The sequence below is a fragment of the Gasterosteus aculeatus genome, chromosome 7 (genome assembly GCF_964276395.1).
Source record: "Gasterosteus aculeatus chromosome 7, fGasAcu3.hap1.1, whole genome shotgun sequence".
NCBI classification, from domain to species: domain Eukaryota; kingdom Metazoa; phylum Chordata; class Actinopteri; order Perciformes; family Gasterosteidae; genus Gasterosteus; species Gasterosteus aculeatus.
Genome location: NC_135694.1, coordinates 10,481,508 through 10,504,626, shown reverse-complemented (window position 1 = coordinate 10,504,626; position 23,119 = coordinate 10,481,508). Strand labels below are relative to the sequence as shown.

Here is a 23,119-nt window from a genome sequence, read left to right as displayed (position 1 = left end):
TCCTTCAAAAGCTTCTACAGTTTCCGTATGAGAATGCGTGCGTCATACACAGAGGACGGCTGGTTGCAGTACCTCTTTGGCGAACAGACTCCGGGCCTCCCGCTCGGCGTTCTGAGGCACCGAGGGAACGACGGTCCTCCTCTGCCGCAAGATCTGGGACTCCTGCGTGCACACGGGACCAAAAGCAAACAGCGTTATGGTGACAGTTTTGTATGTTCCCATTAGATGTTAAGACAGCAGGGAGCCACAGACAAAAGGGAAAAGATACATTGAATGAGAGGAAACAAAAGGCGCAGATACAATGGGACAGATGGGAAAAAAAAAAAAAAACACAGAGCGAGAGGTGCCTCTAAACGAAACCACATGGGCGTGCAGAGCAAAGGTACCTGGCTGGATCTGGATTGTACATTTTTGAACGTTGAGGATGAACAGTGATTGATGATGGGAAGCCTTTATTTGGAAAGTGATGTTTTACAGCCCTTTGTTCCCGCTGGGCTCAGACAGTCTTGAAGAGGGAGGAGAGAGGACTCACCGAGACATCGTCCACAGGGCAGAGCAGCAGGTCTCGGTGGGGGTCACTGTGGATCTGGGCCTTTCTCTGAAACACCACAGCTTCATAGTCCAGAGGCTCAATGATCTTTGGCTGCTCCTGAAAACGGGGGAGACGAACACAACACAAACACATGTGACTTTGTGCTCCTGACCTGGTTTTACTGAAAGAAGTTAACAAGGGCTCGCCCCCAGGACCTTTCACTGCCAAAGCAAAAGCAGGGCCATGAGAAATCAGGGGAACAACCACACAAGTTCAGTGGAGCGTCACCGTGACGGGGAAACAGATGAACAGTGTTAGCAGGGGATAAATATGGCGAAAAGGAGAAAAACAACATCTGCAAAGACGGAAGGGAGCAAGAATTATGATATTTGACTTGCTAGTTATCAGCTGTCACATGCAGCATGTGTACTTGATCGAGGCTTTTGCAATAATGAAATAAATGAATCACATGTCATTGCAGAACATCAACTTCCTGTTATGAGTTTCAGAGAGAAGTGGATATGAAATCAACATTTTGTCTTAAAGGGGCCGTCCGGCCAAAACCCAGCATTCCACAACTAGGTCAGAATGTGATCACAAGTACAACGTAAACCACTTGGAAAGATTCACAATTAATTCCAAGAAGGTGCCCCTTTAAGCCCGAGCTAAGCAGCGACCACAGCGCCGAATAGCTTAGCCAGTAAGCCTCGGCTGAGCGACACCAGGCAGAGGAAATGTGTGGACGTGGTGGAGTGGGGAGAGGGAAACCCTGATAAATGGAGAGGGATGACTGGGTCATGTTCCACTTCATATTTCCATCGAGGAGCCGTGCAGCTGGGATGCAGCGCGTTGTTTTCCTACTGTACCGCTGCTGGAGTGGCCAATAAAGTCAATGAAGTAGCTGGGCCGCTGTTTTTTATCCTCCACCTCTGCTTTCAATGCACTGCTATGACGGGACGGGAAGCAACTTGGATGAAGTCCTCAACGAATGTCACCATTCACCCATCCACCCCAATTTATAGATACATATATAGTTTATTGATCCCCAGGGGGAAATTTGTGAAACTACAAAAATGATGGAATATAAATACAGAGATGACAGGAGCTGCCAAACACAGTGCCACCTGTAAATAAAACGTACACACAGTAGTCACAGCTATGGGAGCCAATTGGGTTATTCCCATGGACACATTTACATGGACAATAGGGGGGCCGGAGATCGAACCACTGACCCTTTGACCCTTTGATTGAAGGACCCTGCTCTCCACTGAGCCACAGTCGCCCCTTTCAAATGTGAACAGCAGGAGCTGAGTCTATTTGGGTTTAATTCGGAGGCTGTAAGCAGCAAGGCCACACTTTCTGATAGTATTAAATGTTATGTATCAGCTGGTTCCAACTCAGTGAAACTGATGTTTACACCGCCTCAAATCCTCCAACCCTAGACTCCACATTTCCTGAGGTTTCGGGAAATGAAGCTGTGTGGTTTTGAACGCTGTCTGGCTGTTGAGTATCAGTCCAGTGGGGTTTGAAGGGGATAACATCTCCTTTAGTACCCTGGTATGCAAAAGGAAAGCAAAGTTCTCCCTTTCAATGTTCTCTAACCAATAATTTGTCCGTTAACTAAGTCGGTTACAAGTACGTGTTCCCTGCAAATTATTCCACCAGACCCCGACTTCCTCGGCCTTCTGGCGCATGAAACCTGCCATTAGGTTGTTTTGTTTTTTCTTTGACCACGTATATAAAAATAACTTCCACAACCTCAAACAGGGAAATTTAGCACTTGCAGATTCCTCTCCTCGACTTTACGTCACTTTGATCTTTTTCCACGGGGTTCAACTGCTGAATGGACAAGCGGCGGCCGGAGCAGAGAGCTGCCTGCCTGCTGAGAGCATTACACATGCCTGTTCCGGGCCCAAAGGAGCAGCGGCTCCGCTTCCTGTCATGTGCAACACGCTGAACCGCAGCGCTGCAAGTCAGAGCGCACTGCAACGCTGATCGTGTTACAGAGAGGGCTCGGGCACCAGGAGGGGAGGGGCGAGGGGAGCTGAGAGAGAGAAGAGAGAGGAGGAAGGACGCAGCGAGATAGGTGGAGTTCTCCTTTCATAGAAGAGGAAAGAAGCGGAGTGATCACAAGCCGCGCGGCCACAGTCCCGCTGCTTGAGAAACACGGACGGACGGTAAAATCATCATGAAAGGACGTGGCCCAACATTTGGGCGTAACCGCGTGACGCAAGCAGGCATGACCAAACTCAAACACCGATCAGCGAGAGCGAAGCCGACTCCAGGTGTCGTCTCCGGGGAAGAACACGATGATGATGATGATGTTTGAAAGTAATGGCGCCTTTCCAGATGTCTGCGCCTCGCTACAGTTCAGCAGATGTGAAGCACTGGCCACTCCAACGTGGAGTTTATCACGTTTACACTTAAACACACCGGCACCGGAAAGTCCCACACAATGGGAAGCAGCTCTCCAGCGGACCCCACTGAGTGCTGCAGTAACGAGACAGAGCAGCTCACTACGGGGAAGAAGAGAGACACTTATATTGTTAAATGACTCCCTGTCGGTTCGGGGGGCTTCTCGTTGCACTCCCACTTGATGCCCGGATGGATTCAAACACTTGATTCAAAGCTGGTTTCAGTCATCCAACACATGTACAGCAGCTGAACACACTGAGGCTTTTCTATTAGGTCTGTGGTTCGCTTGCTTAACTTTACGTTCACATGAGGTAGTTTTGATATATGATTAGTAAAGAGTCAAAACCTTAAATTCCCCACAAAAACAAAAAACAGCATAGGTTCTCTTTTGTAATGGATGTTCAAGCCTAAATAAAGAAGGCCTTTGTCCTTCCGTTCCTCCATCCACATACATGTGTACATGCAGCAGACTCGGTGGAATACTTTGACACAGTAATCCCCATAGGAGGACTTTTCTACTGAACACAGACACGTCCTACTGAGTGCGGTCCGGCGTTCAATCCCATGGAGGATGTGTCCTCTACACCCTATATGGAAACAGTGCATTCCCCCTAAAAAAGGTTCCCGAACTCCATGTTTCCGTCATTTCCTCTTTAGGATTGGAGGCAGAGCGACGTCATAGTTCAGCGCACCCTCCTCTTTTTTCATCCCAAATAAGCAGATTCACATTAGATATTTTAACATAAGAAAAAATCACATAACTAAAGACATTCTTCGAGCAGTGTATTGCACCAACTAAGACAGGACGTTATTGGTCACAAATGTGTTTGACTAATCGAAATGTCATTTCTCCCTCGAGTCCAGCGCTCAATCTGCTGCTTCCTTTTCTAAAGTTGGACTTTAGCCTTGTTCACAACGACAGAATGAACAACCGAAGACAGTCACACAGGAAGCATCATCACAGCATGCCAGAGGGAATCTCCCCAGACACCCCCCCCCCCCCCCCCCCCCCCACACACACACACACACACACACACACACACACACACAAAACAGCTTTTGTTCCCAGTTACCAAGCAAACCGTTTATTCCTTAAAATGAGGAGCCAAAACCTGCTGCTCCATAACAGGAGGAAGAAACACATCAGTGAAAAACCCCCACGTGGGGAAAACACAAACAACACACACTCCCACCTATGTTGCGGAAATCAAACCAATATCACATGATTAGTGGCCTCTTTGCGTCACACTCCTCCTCATCATCATCATCATCATAAGACTACAGACTAATCCCAAAGGAACCAGAGGTCCTCTCTCGTACAAACCAGCTCCAGAGTCGATCAGTGACAAAAGTGGAGATGATGCTCAGTGTGCTCCCTCATTATCGCCGTCTTTTCCAAGGCACGGGCACGGCTGCTGGTTAAAAAGGGAGGCGGGGAAATCTCATTCAGCCATATGCATCAATTATATGCGTGTCTCTGTACGTCTTCCCAGAGGACATACAGAAGCTCTCTCTCTCTCTCTCCCTCTCAAGGAGGACAGGGAGGCCGTGCTGCAGCTGTCCCGCTGTCACTGCTCCTCGTCCGCCAGCACACAAAAGGAGCCACGCGTGACCCAAACCCTGCTCCTTTTTCCTTCACTGAAACATGTGCTGCTTCGCACAATGTCACGCCGCGTTGTGACGCCCGCAGTCTAGAAAGCAGAGCTGCGTCTTTCACGCAGGAATTTGGCGCAACGCGTGACAGTAAACGCGGAAAGAACCGTTCGACAGCCTGCTGACGTTACCGGAGCTGCGGCTCCACGTGAAGGGCCGGCGGGACGCGCGCGTCGAACGGAAAACGGGGGAGGACGAATACAAAAAGCGCCACACACGGCGCGGAGGATGAGTTGGAGAATACGGGAGAACGGGGCCGCTGGCGAACTGGTTAACGTTTTTTTGGGGGGGTGGGGGTTCATCCGTGTTGACTCCAAAAAAAAAAAAACGACCGCCGCCGGCTTTGGCGTTAAAGCGCCGCTCACCACAAGGTCCACGGAGCTCTTCACCGCCTCCGACACGCTCTGTCTGACTTCCGCGGCCGTCCCGGGTTTGCTCAGCCTCTTTGTGAATTTTCGCACCTCGGACATGGCGCCCGGCTGGTCGGAATCCACCTCGTGAGTCCCGGCGGGAATACGAGCATGCCGCGGTAGCGCCGCTGGTGTGTGACAGCCAGATGTTGTGAGTGAGTCTGTCGGAGGCGAACCAGCCAGCGGTTCGCGTCGCGAGGCGGGGCGGCTGCTGCTGATGAGAGAGCAGAGAGGGGTTATCAGAGGAGGAGGTTTCACTCCCACCCACTTCCGTTTGTCCTCAGAGAGGCACACGCAACCAAAGATCGTCAATTTTAGACAAGACAGCGGAGTCCGCGTTAACCGGACGTTATACACACACATGGAAATATTAAACAAGAGTCGATAAATATCTGCTATAAACTGCATGGATAGATTATAATAATAAACAACGTATCGTGACTGTAGGCAGATCTATTTTCTGATAGATTTGAGTTAGCTGGTTATCTGGATGGTCTCCAGTGAAGGACATCTGCTCATTTTAAAGTGTATCTTTAAATATCTTCATGTACTATGGTTTTGTATTTGCTTTATAGTCTTCAGTCTATAAAACCAACAAGGACGGGTTTATGAGTTCCAGGAAGGAAACACGACCTCTGTCATAAATTAAATTATGCCGCCATCGTGTGGCTTCAGCTGCAAACTGCATACTTTCCTCAAGTGTTTTACCGAACATGTTTTCTCATTTCCTCACAGGTTATTTGAAACATTGAAACAGCCATCGTAGATGGTGGCACTGAACACTGGTGGCAATATGGACAGAACAAATTGTTGTACTAGTCTCAGATCATCAATATAGAAGACAAGACATGAGCTTTATGAAGGACAGTTGTAGCACATTCACATCACCTTATCAATAGTCTTTAAAATGTGCCTACACAGAGAATAAAGGATGAGTGTTTTCTGAGAGGATGCAGCTTACATGTCCTGGCCTGTCACGCACATTTGTGTCAGAGAGAAGCAATATCAGAGAATCGAGTTGTATGAACATTAATCATAATCTTGCAGATTTGCTACTTTTAGTTTATTCACATGTTTACAGCACAACACATTATGAACACCAGACATTTTACCATGTATTGATGTAATGAAATTATTACATAATATTTATTATTTCATATAGAAATGCAGAAAACAATCAAAAGGCATCCCCCAATCATGTGGAAGATAGTTATTTCATAATGTAAAGCTGCATCTTATTAAAAGAGTAATGAATGCTTAACCTTAACACCTTAACCTCTAAATGGGTTGTGGCAGAAATAAAGACAGAAGAAATGCTGATTACTATCAGAAAAACTGAATCCATTTGTAGGACCTGTAACGGGAGCCACTCAGTAATTTACATGCTGCATAGTTCCTGAGGTTCAAAAGTCGTTTGTGTGTCAAGTGTCCGAAAGCCAGCATCAATGTGAGCGATGGCACAATGTGCCACGGTACCAGCTGGCTGTTGTCCCGGCATCAGACATGATCCTCACTTGCCCGTGCACTGGCTGAACTCGTTCAGAGCCCAGTTATTCATTTCGATCTCCTGCCGCAATCTGCAGTACTCCTTGGCCAGGGCCTCAAACTCTTTTCCCAAGATCTCAAAGGAGGCCAGTTTCATCTCAACTGACTGCTTCTCCACCTGACAGGCCTTTAGCTCGGACTCCAGCGTCCCTCTGAAAATAAAGACACGACAGGCTGTCATGTTTTGGAAAAGTCTCAGCAAGAAAGTAGTTTTTCTAAGAAGCAGGCTTGATATCAGGAATTCACAGTTCAAATTCAAAGAGTATTTCAATTATAAAAGCGTATTACATGTAAACTACTAGCACCGTGTTGCCTTTAAAAAGGCAGAATGGAGTAATATGAATATTGAACACAAAGCTTCTTGCCTTATTTTTCTATGAGCAGATATTGAGTCCACTGTGTACGTGTCCAGCTGAATCTCCACCATCTCAGTCCTTTGAAGGAAGAAGAGAAGAAAACTCAAATTAATGTGAAACCTCAGAATTGGATTTGATTGTACTGGTATGTATTTCTAGATAAAGGCACAATACAAAAGAATATCAAAATATGGAAGCATGCAAAGAAATGAAAACTCCTTACTTGATCTTCTGCAAGACTAATTCACATTTTCCCTCAAAATATTCCAACTTCTTCCGGTCCAAATCTGTCTGGATCCTTAACCTGTGGTCCAAGATGAGGGACTGCAGAAGCTGGATGCACTTGATCAGTTCCTGGCCACGAGTCGAGAAGACGGAAAAAATGAAAGATAAATATTTAAATATGATGTTAACATGTAATATCATAATTGTCACTTTTAAAATATTTTAGTCTTGATACTATTTTCCAATAACTGAACGGGAACTGTGAGAAAAAAAAAACATGTGATAAACTTCCTAAATCAGAGCAAACTTACAGAGACATAGAGATGTGTCTGTCTTTGCAGGAGGACCGAGTTCTCCCGAGAGGTCTCCTTCAGACTCTCTGCCCTTTTCTTCTCTCGCTCCAGCTGGGCTGACAGGTGAGACAACTTGCTGTTCTTCAGACCTTCGCTCTCATTCTCTACAATGGCAATGGAAAACAGAAAAGTCATATTAAAAACAGCACATATAGTTGGCGTGAGGATGTTTACTTAGGTAGGTAAGTGGGTACCGCACCCCATTCAGGTTGATAGTAAGAAAGGAGGCTCAGACACTTTTTCTTCAGATGTTTCTCCAACTCTCTGGGAAGACTCTGTTTCATTCTTTGAACATTCTGGTGACAATAAATGCATAAATTAGGGTAAACAGGATACATTTGTCAGTGAAGAATCTATACTTTGATGGAGAAGTATGATTTACATACGCAGGTGATTATAATGTGCTTTTCTGACTCACTTTCTCTGATGGCATGAGCTCCAGAATCTGTTGGGGGTTCAGACCCAGAACAGAGGGCTGGTCCTGCTCGGTGGTGCTGCTGGGATCCAGCTGTTTGACACACTCCGCCACCAGCAGACACTTCTCCATTGTTTCATAAAACTACACACACATATACACAAGCAATAATAGTAAAGTAATAAAAGTACAAGGTAGAGTTCCAGATTCAGGTGCGACCTTTTGCTGCAATTTGGAGATGCGGTGTGCAAAGTGAGTTGCCTAGAGGAGTCTTAATGACCAGAAATATGTCACCCATGTTTCACTGACAGGTGATGGTTTAAACAAATGTACCATGCTCTGGTCGGGGGGCACAGTGGCATGGTGCTTCCGGATACAGTGGTCCTGGATCATCTCCTGCAGCGCTTTGTGGAGACTCTCGGAGCGCAGCCAGTGACGCCTCTGGCTCTGCAGCTTCTGCTCAGCCTGGAATAAAACGTTTGTAAGCGCTCGCAAGAACACAAACGCTAACACACTCAGACACGGAGCACGAGAAAACAGGCTCCATCACTGTGAACGCAATTCTCACTGGTCGGTAAGTCATAGACAATTGTGTTAATTAAGGACGAAAAATTATTTTCTTGTGGCAAACATAAAGCTGTTTAGTTTAAATAGCACCATGTGATACGTCCATCGGAAAGCAAGAAGCTTGATGGGTTTGTGAATGAAGAGTTTCTTTTGACCCAGTCCCTTGCGATACCTTTTCCAGCTCTGTTTTCAGTGGGACCGTGAGTCCATGTTGGTCCACATGTTGGGACAGGGTGGCCAGAAGTTTACACAACTGGGGGTTCTGAGTCAGATCCTCCTCGGTGACGTCACACAGAGGCAGGGAGGCGACAACTGGGTGGGATGTGAGAGAATACAGAAAACCTGTTATCGATGGCCAAACCTTATCACGGACAGGAAATTCACCAAAAATACAGACAACACTCCAGTTTACAATGAACGTACGATAGCTTCTCTCAAACAGCATATGGAGACTACCGACATACTTATAACTGCTTAGAAAATCGTGTTACTTTGGACTATGAATGAGCAATGTGCAGCGTTATTCCTCTCTAATATTGTTACAAGTTTCAAGTAACAATCCGCATTCTATCAGAGGTGACGTTAGTTAAACGTTACTTGTCTGACGTTGGTTAAGCAGCAGCTAACGTTAAATTAACTTAGTAGCTAAACATATTTTCTCACCCTGATGATGCAAGCTGTCCCCCTTCCCGAGAGACGATATAACGTTATGTGTGGAGTCGGAAGCAGCGGACATTTTCAGTTTAACTGTGTTTGTTATCACACAAGAGACGTATGCGTTTTATAATTGATGAAGACTTTTCTGTCTAGCTCGTAAACGCAACAAAATGCGTACTTCCTGAATTAAGTTGCGCGCGCTGGAAGGATTGGTTGCTATTGGTTAAATGAGCCATGTGGTCAATTCTACAGAGTCCCGCCCCTTCTGCCTCCTTTCGAGACCCGGATGCCACTCGCGCGAGCCCGCGTTCTAAATGCGTATGTGATATTTCAATTATTTTGAATTAAGTATCATTTAACAATAACATTATCTTCGTTTTAATTCATGATGACAAAATATGTATGCTGTCTGTATTATAATCAAATCAAAAAAAGTTTTTCTGTATTCTAGTTTCCACGAAATGTTCTAAAACCTGGCATAACATGGCACAAAATAAAGGTTGTGAGGAAACACACATGTTCCCTGAATCACACCCTTCATGTATTAGTGTCTCTCATTTTATTTTGATGCTTTTCATAATATTCTATGTCCTCAATATTATTTCATAACTGATATTTTTGCTCTTAACTCTGGTCATCAGCTGGAAACCGCATGGATAATTCTTGCTGTGGTGTTGGCAGTAGAATAACTTGCTTTGATAGACTTGTTGAAATTCCAGCCAGAGGCCATATTGCAAGATTTCCCTCTTATTTTTCTTTGATACAGGTCATTGATGTTTTTTTACTCCTCCCTTTATATTTGTTGTTGCACTTTTTATCCGCCCTTGCAGTTCTTCAAAGAAAAATACAATACAGTTGTGGCAAGAGCCACCCAGAGGGTTAGTAAAGTAGCCGGAGGAGTGGCACTCACAATGAAAAGAGTCTTATAATTACTTAGTATCAGTACCTGAAAGTTGATGAGAAGTGATGACACAATATGCCTTGCCATTTATTGGGTCTGTGCCTGAAAAGGTAACAGCAACCTTGCTACATTGCTCTGCAAAATCATACCTGCAGTTTCTATAAGGCAGGTTAGATATTAAAGAATGAATAGAGAAGGTAATTCTCCTATTTATGCCAATCCATATTGAGCTTCGCCAACTGTAAGTATTCCTGTACAGTGGGACCCGTCCGTCGTGACCTCTGGTTTCTTCCATGTACTTCTCTCAGCAGTTTCTTTGTAACAGTCTTTGGCCATGTCCGTCTTTTTGGTGCTACATTCCTGGTACTATCCAGCCTTACCCACACAGTTTTATACTTTACTTTTAGTTTTGGGTCAGACCCTGACAAGGAATTTTACTTTTTTAAAGTGTCTTACACAAGAATAGAAAATAACAATTGGGGAGTAGGGCAGATAGAAAGATGCAGGTAAATGGATTAGACTTGTGTACACTAAAAATAGAAGTGCAAACTTAATTATTGAATAACAATGTATAATTGTAAAAAGCACAGCGCAGTGTAGGGCTTTACATTTTCAAGGAAAATGTGTGTTGCAAGCATAATATAATTCATGCTTGGTTCATCATATGTGCATTAACGTCACTGTAATGCTGTTTACACTATGGCTGGTCCTCACTCATCAATGAGTGGGCAAAATTAGATATGTGAGCCAGTTGATTTCAATAAAATAATAACTGACACGGTGACATACCAATGGAGTATGCCAGGATGCATATCCGTGGATTTTATTGGTCACCGGTATGGACCAGCCCTTATTTTCTAAACCAATTAACAAAAGCTAGTGTTGATTGCGAAGGTCTTTGACCAATCATGATCCTGGTTTCCCTAATGGGCGGGGTTTTGTCACGGAGGGGTGGGGTGTTTGTGGTCATTCAGTACCACTCCGATTCAATCTATCGGCGTGTGTTTTTGGGGACGGGTAGTTGGAGTAGGAGTCGCCGGGCGGCTGTGCATCTGAAACGCCTTTCGGGAAAGAAACGCGAATGAAAATTGCACCACAGACTGAAGAAACGACCCCCGCAGACGACTTCTGTGAAATTATTCAACGTAACGACTGCGCCACACGCACAACCAACAAACGCAACCGGGCTATCAAATGCTAGCCAGCTAGCATCCCTGAAAACGGACGGGATCAAGGTGTTGATAGTTAGCCTCCCAGCTAATTACCCATCAGCTAGCATCGTCCTGCCATAGCATTATTAGCTTGCTTCTCCACCTCGCGCAAGTCGAAGCCGAACGTTGCTCGTGGCGGTGCCTTTCAGCTCGCGAGCACCAAATCCCATTTTCAGACGACCAACGGACCACGGAGCCTCCGAACTAGCTGCTGCCGGGGACACCGTCTGCGTTGCGTTAGTTGGCACCATCACACCCATCTCCCCAACCCTTCACCTCTGCCCCTGTCCCACCACCAGAAACACTGGAAATCCACAAGCGGCCGGTGAGCGGCGAAGGGCCAGCGAAGCTGGGGGTGGTTGCGGTACCCGACTCGCCGGGAGTCGTAACGGCTACAGACAAGCTCAGCTGTGGGGAACTACCGACAAGTATGGACGGGCTGGCCGTGGAAGTTCGCGGCTCGAATGGGGCCTTCTACAAGGTAACCTGGTTACAGTCGTAGTTACTAGTTGTCCCATTTGAAAGTTTTGTTTCGGTGTGAGCTGTTAGGTTTCGTTTTCCTGAGCCCGGGTCCCGCTTAACGCAAGCCGTTTGACGGATATCAGCTCAGGTCCAGTTTTGACAAAAGGGGATGGTTTTGCGTTCCGTTACCGTTGGCCATTGTGGGGTGGGTAGCTAGCTCCAGCTAGCTGTTAAGCTAGTGCACTTGACATCCCCATGTATGGCCTATATTCTGTTGTTTTTTTAAACAAGTCAATATTCACAGAGCGCACAACAAAGGACGATTATTCCCAGTTTCGTCATGGCGTTTTTCTTTGCATGTTGCTTTGTCTTGAAGCATTTATTAATGAAGCCAGCTTCAAATCAGACAGCTGTTGTGCAAGGATGGTGAGATGATATGTCAGAGCGCACACAGGCTACCTCATACCCTTTTTATCCCTTAACGACGGGATCTCAGGGCTTCTGTGTATTGCGCTTCCAAAGAAGTATTAAGAGTATGTTTCTGTTTCAATTCTGCCTCATTTTCAAAAGAAACTGTCTAGACACGTGACTTCAAGATTTTATTGCCGCTGTCTCACAGCTTCTTTTCAAACATCAAATTAAGATGCCCAATTTGTGGTCCTAAATCTATATGTTCTTTTCAAACATCAAATTAAGATGCCCAATCTGTGGTCCTAAATCTATATGTTCATATTTTTAAAAGACTTCTTAAGCATAAGTGTTTGTTTCTCAGTCACATGGATTTGAACATTATAGATTCTGGGATTTCATAAAATAGATAATCTCAATTTAAATCCTCTCCCTGCTTTCTAGCCATAACCATTGTGACTCATCTTATTACAATGCGCTTAGTTTTCTCTATGTGCTACTCTTCTCTGTCTTTGGGTGTTCAGATAGTCGAGCGACCGCATGGTGGTTCACAGAGGAGCCTATATTTACTCCCCACATGGTGCTTCACCTGTCGTTCTGTTTTACAGGGTGACAGTTTAGCTCTGGCATGAATGAACTCTCCCACTCCTCCCTACTACCTCCATTATCTCACAGCTCTCATTTTGTGGGTGTCAATGAGATGGACATTTAAATGTTTGACATTCGAAATATCCTATTCCAAGTAGAGTTTCCTTTTTCCTGTTGTAATTGAGTAAATTCAAATGTGCTGTTTGAATGCACTTCATTTACCTTACTGGTATTGTGAGACTGACAGAGACAATATGGATATGGATCATAATTATGAACCTGTCAGGGCGATACAGCACCTGTGAGGAAACTCGGTCTCGTATAGCCCAAAGCTCCATCCTTTGCACTAGCAAGCACGTGGAAGCAAACACGAGGATTACAGTTGTGTGTTCTGCTAATTGCAAGTACACATTGATCTTTTGACTAAGCACCTTGCAAAGAATGACAATCTTAGGTTTGGCACAGTCAATTTGATTTTATTATAAGCGTGGCAATCGTTTTTTGTTTTTTTTTGGTACAGGAAGGTTGCAAACCTGTCTCCTCTGCTCCCAAAATGTCTTGCTCACCACGTGGACCTGCATATGGCTGCTGGCCTGTGGTTGAGGCAACATCAATACAAAGCTTAATAGGACCCCTCTCTGCCCCCACCGTTCTACCAGTCATGTCCCGTTAGACCGAGGTCTTGCCTGCCCTTTGACCTGGCATAACATGCACATGCAGAGGTCTTCTAATGTGACCCCTGCAAAGGAGAAGAAGACCCCACTTTCAGTCAGATCTGTCGCCATTGCTGGGTTTTTATGGAAAAATGCTTGTCTAGGCCAATAACTGGGACCATCTCAGCACGGCTATTGGAATGCTGAAAAGGTATGGAAAGAAAAATCACAATGTGGCTACTCTCACTTTTCCCCCATGACCCAGGCTGAAACCCTAGCCAGCGCTGTCAGTGCAAAGGCAGCACCTTCACAGCAGGTGAATCTACACCCCCACTCCGACAGCCATACATGCATTTGGGACTACTGACGGCAGTATCCCAAAAGCATGTATGGCTGCATGGGTTTCTGTCCCATATAAGGTACTGTCACACTGAGAGACGTGCCACACCCACCGATTTCCTCCCAGCTCGCCGTTGCGTGGTGGTGGGGGCTTGTCGGTCAAAGTTTAGGGCGTGCTGTGACCGATTTACGGAGGGCCATGATGGACAGATGCTTAAGTGATCTCTCTAGTAGTAGTTGTCGCTGTCTTGCACAGGATATCCATGCAGGCTAGGTGTGGAGATTGCCCTCATGAAAATGCCTCTTGGAAAAACTACAGTAATCATTCCCACTGAACCAATAAATAAAGCTCATGCATTTTAATACTGTGAGTGTGTTAGAAACTTCCAGGCTGTCAGGAGGAGTCAGCGTTCATTGTTACGTTTTATCCAGCACAGAATTTGCAGCCAGAGAATTGTGTCTGTGATGAAACGTCTCGGCTTCCAAAAAACCCTCAGATGCTCATTTTTGGCAACAGTCACAGTATCGGTCTAGCATGGCGTACAAGTCAGCTGTGCTGCATGGTATACTTGTAGAATCAAATGGTCTGTTTTGAAGTATTCATGGGAATAAAAATGTGCGTCTCTGCTTTTCCCCCAGGGTTACATCAAAGATGTCCACGAAGACTCGCTATCAATTGTTTTTGAAAACAAGTAAGTTTCTGTACGCCTGCTTCATGATAAATAGACCCTACGTGGGGAAAATGAATCTCGACTGGTAGTAATTGAGTTACGACGAGTGCGCCCAGCTACACCCACGCATTCAAAATGGTCCTCTTCAGCACCCTTACTTACCCTGCAGCTGTCCATACACGTCTCTTAACTGTTTTATTTTTTTATTTTTATTTTACCTCCTGCTCGGATCCCTCTTGCCCTTGCCAGTTGACAGAATTCGCTCATAGCCCCACCTACTGTCCTTTTGCACTACCCGCCCATCCCCCTGGTCCGTCTTTATCGCAGCTTGTAGAGCAGGGTGCCCCTAAAAATAGTCCCCCAAGGTATGCAGGGTGGGTGGGGTGGCAGTCTAGTGGCCTGTGTCCACCCCACCCCCCCTCCCACCCTTTCTCCTTTTACTTTCTGAGCACATGGAGTTGTCAGAGTAGCATATTTTATACAATGAATACTCAATGAAAATTAGCATCTGCTTTTTTTAGATTTCAATACTGACTGAGCCGGGCTTGTCGAGCAGGTTTCTAGTTGAAATGTAAATATCATGATATAATGTACATAATAAATCACTGTGCAGACACAGATTTTAATACACAGTAAACCTTTTTGTTTTCATCATGTCCATTTGTGTTCTGAACAGCGGCGGCTGGTTAATAGACCGCTTAAACAACGTAACGTTAAGTTTTGTTTTTGTTTTTTCTGTCTTCCTTTAGCTGGCAGCCAGAGCGACAGTTGCCCTTCAGCGATGTGCGGTTGCCTCCTCCAGCCGAATACAACAAGGATATTGGTGAAGGAGAGGAGGTGGAGGTAAGGCCGAGTTCGCACCTGAGTTCTCACTAACCTCCTGACTCGAGGCTTTGGTTCACACCTCACCATCATTTGCTTGAATTCACTTTTAACTCCCCTTTTCAGTACAGTTATGATGCCGCTCATTTAGTAAAAATCTAAAATAAAAAAGTATTTATCTGGCTGTTGATATCCTGTAATAAATCTTCATTTATTTGGAGCGTTTGATCATTATCATCCCTTGCTATATGGATATTGAACATGAAACAGTTGAAGAATATATAACTTTCATTTTGTACAATCAGCTGTAACTTTTAAAAGTTGTGCACTTGAGTCTTAGTGTTATTCAATAATTCTGCCTCTACCATTTACCTCTAACTCATGTCCTGCATATTCTCTGTGGCGTACAACAGTAGGCAGACACCATCCTGTGTGTCTTTGCAGTCAATGTAAATTCACTGCCATCTCATCTTACTTCCCACTACAAATAGTTTTGAAGTACGGTTACGGTGTGTAATTCACTATGTATCTCCTCGCAGGTTTACTCGAGGGCCAACGAGCAGGAGCCATGTGGCTGGTGGCTGGCCAGAGTCCGTATGATGAAGGGAGAAGTAAGTACGAACCACGGATCACAACTGTTAAACAAAATATATGGAGACAGAGGAAAACTAACTCCACTTTATATACACGTTTTTGTCTTGATGGGGATTTCATATCTTTTCCACCTCTGCAACGCTCCATTCACTTAAACAACGCTCAGTGTTTTTATTGTGTTCTTCTTTGCACATTACAAAGAACAGCATGCTTGCAAAGCAGTTGTTTTTTAATGTGGTCTTCTTGACTTCACAGTGCCTTGAATGCTGTGAAAACACCAACGCGCTAAAGGACCTGTCCGATCCTGAGCTTTAGCTCCTGGCGCTTAATAAGTCCTTGAGCTATTTCATAATTATTAATATTTACAGACAAGCTTCCTCTGGCTCTCAATATTTATTATGTAGCCAATATCGTTTGCTTTACCGTCAGTGTTTTGTTCTATTGCCAGTAACGTTTTATTGCGCTGAGTACTGCTGCATCGACAGGCTACAGGCCTGTAGAAACGCACGGCAATGAGCTTAAAGAGCCCGTTTGTCCTCATGTGGTCTGACGTTGTGCCTTGAAATTATATTTACAATTACACAGTGCTTTTTCTTCACACTGACTTCTCGCGACTAAATAGATTTGCAGCTGGCACAGTTGACGTATTTCTTCGTTTGTAATATGCGAAACCCGGAACTGGCTCTTCGTCACCAGCAGCCCGAGCTGCAGGTTAAACGGGGTCAGCGGGATCCGGCAAAGGACAGCGCTGTAGTGATATTGTGCCAGGGGGACACGCTGCTGGTGTAGTCCTGTTATTTGGAGCAGTCTGATAAGAGCCTGCAGGAATGTCAAGCATTGACTGATTGCTTTAATTCTGTCCTGTTGAGCATGGAGAGTGCAATGTTCATCTCGCTGCCTCACTCTATCCTCGGTTACTCTTTTTCTGTCCTTGCATCGCACTCTGGTACCTTGTTTTGTTTTGTTTTTCCATTAAAAAAAAGAAAAAATGAGGATAAGAGTGTAGCTCAATTCACAAGATGAATGAATATATTTTGATGTGAAATGTAATTTCTTAACTTGACAGCGGACATAAATTCATTTTTAATTTGAGAACTGACGTCAATGAATCCTTAAATTGACAGCTGAGTTTCTTTTTTTATTTAGATTGAATTCAGCAGTGCTCCTCTGTAAATCTTGGCTTTCTTTTTTTCAATTCACATTGATCATTTTGTCTATCCAACATTCATCTGTCTTGACATTTCTGTCTACATTGTTAAAAAAATCTCTCTTGTGGGCCGTTTTCAGTTCTACGTGATAGAATACGCCGCATGCGACGCCACATATAACGAGATTGTCACAGCGGAGCGCATCAGGCCCCTCAACCCCAACAGCCCTTCTTCTCGAAATTCCTTTCACAAGGTCCCCATCCCCATCCCAGAAGATCTGAGGGACATGTGAGTTTCAAGTTTACACCCTGAAGATCCATTCTTTTTTTAATTAACATCAGCATCTGTGACGAAGCTGATTCTCCTGTGGTTGTTTTTTATTGACAGCTGTGAAAATGACAACATTCACAAAGAGTTCAGGAAAGCAATCGGAGCCAACTGCATCTTCTACAGTGCCCAAACACACGAACTCATTGTGCTGGTTAGTAGTCAGAATACACACTTCAGCTGGGTCTCACCTCATGAACAAGTGAATGGCCTTGTGACACATCCACTGATTGTACTATGTTGTACTGTAAATTGTACTATGGACCCGTCGTAACTCCACTGTAGATGTGTGTGTTTAAATCCAGCCTGTCTTTCTTTTGGGCTTCTCCTCTTTTTTTGGCAAAAGAAATACATTGACAAAATTCTTAGCCTATTTTTGCCCACTTTGGGCTTATTAAAGATTCCATATGGTTCTGAATACATTTCTATTCATAAACTGGGATTTAAAAACTTGAATTATACATGACATGAATAACATGTATTCTAACTTTATCCCTTTTCCCCAGTCTACCAATGAAACCACAGTAAAGCGTGCATCTCTTCTGAGCGACATGCATTTCCGAAGCATCCGTACCAAACTAATGCTTATGTCCCGCAACGAAGAAGCCACCAAACACTTGGAGGTAAACCTACACTGTATTTTTTTTTTATGCACACATCTTTTGGACGATTTAATTTAGCCTATACGTGTGGATGTTTGTCATTGAAAAAACCAAGTCAACCATTTAGGCCTAGTTCTTTGTACATTTTCACACAAACCACTTGTGTGTTTCCTCCCCTCCCAGACAAGTAAGCAGTTAGCATCAGCATACCAGGAGGAGGTGAAGGTCAGGGAGGACCTGATGGGCCTAGCCATCGGTTCCCATGGTGCCAACATCCAGCAGGCAAGGAAGGTGCCCGGTGTCACAGCCATCGAATTGGAGGAGGAAAGCTGCACATTCAGAATCTACGGAGAGGTATGCCGCTAAAATAGCTTGTGTGCCATTTTGTCTCAGTTCTTTGTCCCAATGTTGTATACGGTCATGGAGTCTGGCCTAATAGTTGTGTTGTGTTGCAGTCACCAGAGGCAGTAAAGCAGGCTAGAGAGTTTCTGGAATTCAAAGAAGACTACTTTCATGTACCCAGGAACCTTGTTGGTGAGTGAGCTCATTATGTCCTGCTCGACACACGCCACAGCACTATGCGTATACACTCTCTTATCCTTACATTCTATTTCTTCGCTTTTCTCTGTTACGCAGGTAAAGTCATCGGCAAAAGTGGCAAAGTCATCCAGGAGATTGTGGACAAGTCGGGTGTGGTCCGGGTGCGGATTGAGGGAGACAACGACAAGAAGCTTCCCCGGGAGGAGGGAGGCAGGCCAGCGCCGGTCAGGGACGACACTGCCAGCAGCAAGGAGGTGACTTGACCGTCTCCTTCCCCAATTCCCCTCCCGAGATCAAAGCGTAAACACTGCAGCAAAGTGCAGAAGTCCTTTGGGCTGTTTTTTGAAACTCAGCTCTTCATCTGCCCTTGTGTTTTAACAGGGCCTGGTTCCCTTTGTGTTCGTGGGAACTAAAGAGAACATCAGCAATGCGCAGGCTCTGTTGGAGTACCATGTGTCCTACCTCCAGGTTAGTAAATCTTTCACATTCACCAGCAGATGGCGGCACTAGCCTTTCCTCTGTTCCTGTCAATCAGAAAACGTCACATTAAATAGAACTGCATGCAAAGAGAATTTGTCTTCTGTACATCGCAGACTTTGGTTCCGTTTGTCCTCTGAATATCTCGACAGTAGGTGAGGGAACGTGTTCCTCAGACACACTAGTGCTTTATGACATGTGTGCGGCGAGGACATATTGGTCACTCACCTGTTTCTCCCCTGCTCAACACCACATGAGGAAAGCTGCTGAGAGCACCTCGTTTTGCCCCTACCTCATGTACTTTTATAAATAGCTCCTCTCTCTCTGGGATGGGGTGAAGGGTACAGAGAGTTTAGATTACCAGCTATCTGGACCCTCAGCTTCCAAAAATAACAGCAGACCCCCGGCTTGCGTCACTTGCTTACGCCTTCCTTGAGGCTCAGCTGTCGTTGGTGGAGGCAGCTGTCACACCGTGAACGGAGACCCCCTCCTCCAAATTCCAAACCCAAACTAGCCATTAGAGGACGAAGCCAAGACGGCCTCATTAATGTAGATTGCATATGCAGCCTTGCTGGACATTTAAAAAAAAAAAAAAAGCTAACTGGCCCCTTTTGTATACCTTTTGTATTCAGTTTTAAAATGTCCAAAAAGTTTCAAAAGTGAGCATACATCGTTTTCACTCTGCATCTGTCAGGTGCTCCGTACTGATGTTTTTTTTTTTTTTTTCCGAGTGGGCTGAATTTGTCAAGTCTTAAGCCTAGTTTATGCTTCTGCATTTTCAGAGTGACGCAGACGCAGACCCTTGCGTGTCCCTTGTGTCGCTTTTCACACCTCCTTGCGTGGGTCGAGCCATTTTTCTAGGCTTGCGTCGAAAGTGACGCAAGCAACGCAAGCCTCCCGCAGCGCACCAGGCTGCGATTGGTCCGCTAACTACATCCTTTACGGAGTCTCACATTTCCGCTTTCATAGCCCGATACCGCCATTATTAAAATGAAGAATGTTTACGAGAGAACGGATCAGATTTATGAACTTTTGTCGGAAGAAATCCGTAAATGTGACCATTGGCGGCTTGTATAAGCGTGTTGGATTCACGGAGGAAGATCTCCGCAAACGCCGGTCGAGAGGTGCACAAAGTTGTGGAGGAAAATACAGGACAAATGTGTCCGCGATGAAAAGCAGCAGTGGCGATGCACGGGGCAATAAGGTCTATGATAGATAAATAAATAAACAAACAAATAAATAGACGCGACTCTCTAGGTCGTCTTCAACAAAAACACGTCACTCCGCCTGTTGTTCTGGAGGTGAATTGCACTGCACCACACGCAAGACTTTAGAACCATAAATTGAAACGAGTGCGTTGACGCAACGTCGCAGAAGCCAGCCTTTACCTGGTCAGTAAGTTTACGCATTACTGCCACTTAGTGGCATGGGGACGTAATAACCAGCACAGAGCACGCCCGGGTCCACAGCAGATGATTTAACACCATGGCACCATTGTGGTGGATGCTCGTTGGTCTGAGAATCTGCATACCGTGGAAGCTCTACACACAACTTTTGTCAAACTGAAACTGGTCTCAGTCAACCTGTTCTGCAAGGTGCTTAGGAATCGTGTGTTTTACTTGATGTTGGGGATGGTACAACCGGCTCAGAAATGGACACAGTCTACATTTATGTCCGCGTCCCTGCAGGAGGTGGAGCAGCTGCGCCTGGAGCGTCTCCAGATTGACGAGCAGCTCCGCCAGATCGGGGTTGGGTACCGGGCTCCTCCCACTCGAACCGGGGGCCCCGGTGTAGAGCGGGAGAAAGGCTACCTGACCGATGACAGCACAAACTCACTCCACACCTCACGCACCTATGGAGGCCGCGGGAGAGGGCGCAGGCCCTCCAACGGCCAGTACTCCGGATATGGTGAGGATGAGGGTGACACGTTTGAGAGTGATGTGCCAAATGGAAGAAGAGTCTGTCATGGCCTCATGTTTTTTTTTTTTTTTCCCATCACATTCCTTGTCCCTGCTCGATCCAGGCACAAACTCTGAACTGTCTAATGCTTCTGAGCCGGAGGAGGTTGGCGAGCGAGAGCAGCGCCCCCGCGGCATTGGTGGTGATGAAAGAGGCTCCCGACGCGGCGGCAGGGGCCGAGGCGCTAACTCAGGACGAGGCCGTGGAGGGCCAGCATCCAAGCCCTCCAACTCCATCAGCTCAGGTATGTAAAGCCTTTGTTCAGATTACTAATGATCGTTTAACCTGTAGTCCACTTAGGATGTGATATAAACTCAAAGTATAATGTTGCCCAAGGAGATTCACAATATGGTCCAAATTCAGTCAGTCAGTCAGTCAGTCAGTCAGTCTGTGTGAAAAATCTGATGTAGACAAATACACATGAGAGCGGATGGGTTGCAATAACAATGTTGTGTTGTATCCAGTGCTAAAGGACCCAGATAGTAACCCGTACTCCCTGCTGGAGGGTGAGGGAGAGCTGGCCGATACAGACATTGCTGACGGCGTGGCAGGAGAACGCCGCAGACGCTCCCGCCGTCGCCGCAACGACCAGGAGCCCAGCGTGATGGACGCCGCCACAGAGTCGGACAACCAGGCCGGTCCCAGCGAGAACGGAATGGGTGAGCAGTACCGTCGTGCCGTATACTCGTCATTCGTTGAAAAACAGAAATGCGCACTTCAAATCTCTGCTATTAAAAGCCCAACGCTTGTTGATGGAAGCAGGCGATTTGATTTCCTTGTTTTCTCATTTGACTGTTAGATGACGAGGCCCGACCTCAGCGCCGCAACAGAAGCCGTCGCCGTCGTAACCGTGGCAACCGCCCAGATGGCGGTTCAGCCAGCCGTGACAGACAGACAGCAGAAAGTGGTGAGTCGCCAGCTTACACTGGTTACCATTTTCCTCTTCAGGATGAACATGATGTGATGGCCCTCTATTGGATGGCCGCGGCCTTTCTTAAAGCGGCACCGAGGCATTTTGACTCCCATCTGCTGTGTGCTCACCCCCAGCGAGTGTTCTAACAGATCCCCATGTTTCCAGTGTCTGTTGCTGACTACATATCCCGTGCAGAGTCCCAGAGTAGAGAGAACCTGCCGCAGAAGGAAAACCACAATGGCCCAGAGCCCAAGGTACAGGCTGGAACAAACATTGAACCCCGCCTCAGTTTATTCATATAAATCAGACCCTCACTGTTATCCCCAAACTTTTTCTTCCCCAGGAGAACGGGACCAGTGCCACTAAGGATGAGCCAACACCCTCAAAGGGTTCCCCTAACAAAGGCATGAGCTCAACTAGCGAGACCCTGGCCTTGGTCAACGGGGTCTCGTAAGGAGATGGCCGTGCCCCTCGCGAACCCAAGTCTAGAGCAAGACTCCATGGCAAACTCTGTCCCTGCTTGCATTAACTTAAACCTTAAACTGATGAGTGAAAAGTACCTGACAAAATACCTGAATTCATACTATGAGTGGAAAAAGTACAAAAAAACGACAAACGCATCTACTTAAAAACACACGTTAACGGTGTATGCTATCCTATCTATCAGTACTTAGTGCTTATTTAAAAAAAAAGAAAAGAAAAAAAAAACTAGCTTGCCAAAAAGAGCTGGTGGATATGACTTGATTTTTAAAATACTGAAATACGAGAAACAGGACGAGACTTTTTTTTTTTTTTGTTTTTGAAACGGTTGTCTTTATTTGTGTATTTTCGTTCATTGTTTATCACTGGTTTGGACTCGGCGGGTCGCTCTCTCAACCAAAACAGTCGCGTCTCTTAAAGTGCAGTTGAGAGGGATGTAAGCTGTAGGGAGCGGCGTACAAGCAGACAGTTCAATAGCTTATGTGACGCGATGTCCGCACACTGAACCTGGGTGGAGGCAGACAGACCGATCGGGATATTGATAGACATTGTGCCTTGAATTTGAAAAAAATAAAAATAAAATAAAAACTCGAGCTTTTTCATTTAAGTTTGTTTTTGTTTCCCAAGAGGAAGAAAAAAGCGCGAGGTGTTGTACCAGGTTTAGTTGTTTTTTAGAGGTAGTGGGTGGGGGTCTGAAAAGAGAACAGAGGAGTAAAATGAGTGAATAGAGGAAAACGAAAGGGTGGTTAGCCAACGCAAGGCGAAAAGAAGTCCGTGCCAAACACGAAATTCAAGGCGCTCATTCCGTGTAGGGTGGACGGCTTAGGGGTCAACGTGCCTTCGTACATGGACGCGTACATATGTGTGTTTGTGTGTGTGCACAGTGGAGATATTTC

The 23,119-nt window shown here is 45.6% G+C and overlaps 3 protein-coding genes across 5 annotated transcripts in view; 1 reads left to right on the top strand and 2 right to left on the bottom strand.

The window, feature by feature from the left end:
- The window catches only part of dock11 (dedicator of cytokinesis 11), a 45,124-nt gene extending 39,852 nt beyond the window's left edge, over positions 1 to 5,272 (bottom strand). For all 3 annotated transcript variants that reach the window (XM_078105696.1, XM_078105694.1, XM_078105695.1), the window contains exons 1-3: positions 4,966 to 5,272; positions 533 to 649; positions 73 to 162 (exon numbers count right to left, since the gene is read on the bottom strand). In XM_078105696.1, the coding sequence (XP_077961822.1) occupies positions 73 to 162; positions 533 to 649; positions 4,966 to 5,070 (312 nt within the window). In that variant the 5' untranslated portion in view covers positions 5,071 to 5,272. The remainder of the gene's footprint in view (positions 1 to 72; positions 163 to 532; positions 650 to 4,965) is intronic.
- A 784-nt stretch (positions 5,273 to 6,056) lies between these two features.
- haus4 (HAUS augmin-like complex, subunit 4) lies at positions 6,057 to 9,335 on the bottom strand. The gene is made up of 9 exons (XM_040179901.2): positions 9,135 to 9,335; positions 8,644 to 8,783; positions 8,238 to 8,369; positions 7,908 to 8,048; positions 7,689 to 7,785; positions 7,448 to 7,593; positions 7,135 to 7,265; positions 6,921 to 6,989; positions 6,057 to 6,707 (listed from the first exon to the last, which is right to left on the bottom strand). Exons 1-9 carry the CDS (start codon positions 9,205 to 9,207, stop codon positions 6,521 to 6,523), a joined length of 1,116 nt encoding a protein of 371 aa, XP_040035835.1. The 5' UTR covers positions 9,208 to 9,335; the 3' UTR covers positions 6,057 to 6,520.
- A 1,628-nt stretch (positions 9,336 to 10,963) lies between these two features.
- On the top strand, positions 10,964 to 22,816 carry fxr2 (FMR1 autosomal homolog 2). Its single transcript, XM_040183130.2, has 17 exons — positions 10,964 to 11,721; positions 14,330 to 14,382; positions 15,111 to 15,204; positions 15,723 to 15,794; positions 17,065 to 17,213; positions 17,313 to 17,406; positions 17,759 to 17,875; positions 18,038 to 18,208; positions 18,310 to 18,388; positions 18,491 to 18,648; positions 18,776 to 18,862; positions 20,560 to 20,779; positions 20,895 to 21,074; positions 21,295 to 21,489; positions 21,630 to 21,737; positions 21,909 to 21,997; positions 22,087 to 22,816. The coding sequence occupies exons 1-17, from the start codon at positions 11,671 to 11,673 to the stop codon at positions 22,195 to 22,197; spliced, it is 2,028 nt and encodes a 675-aa protein (XP_040039064.1). The 5' UTR covers positions 10,964 to 11,670; the 3' UTR covers positions 22,198 to 22,816.
- Positions 22,817 to 23,119: the final 303 nt, after the last annotated feature.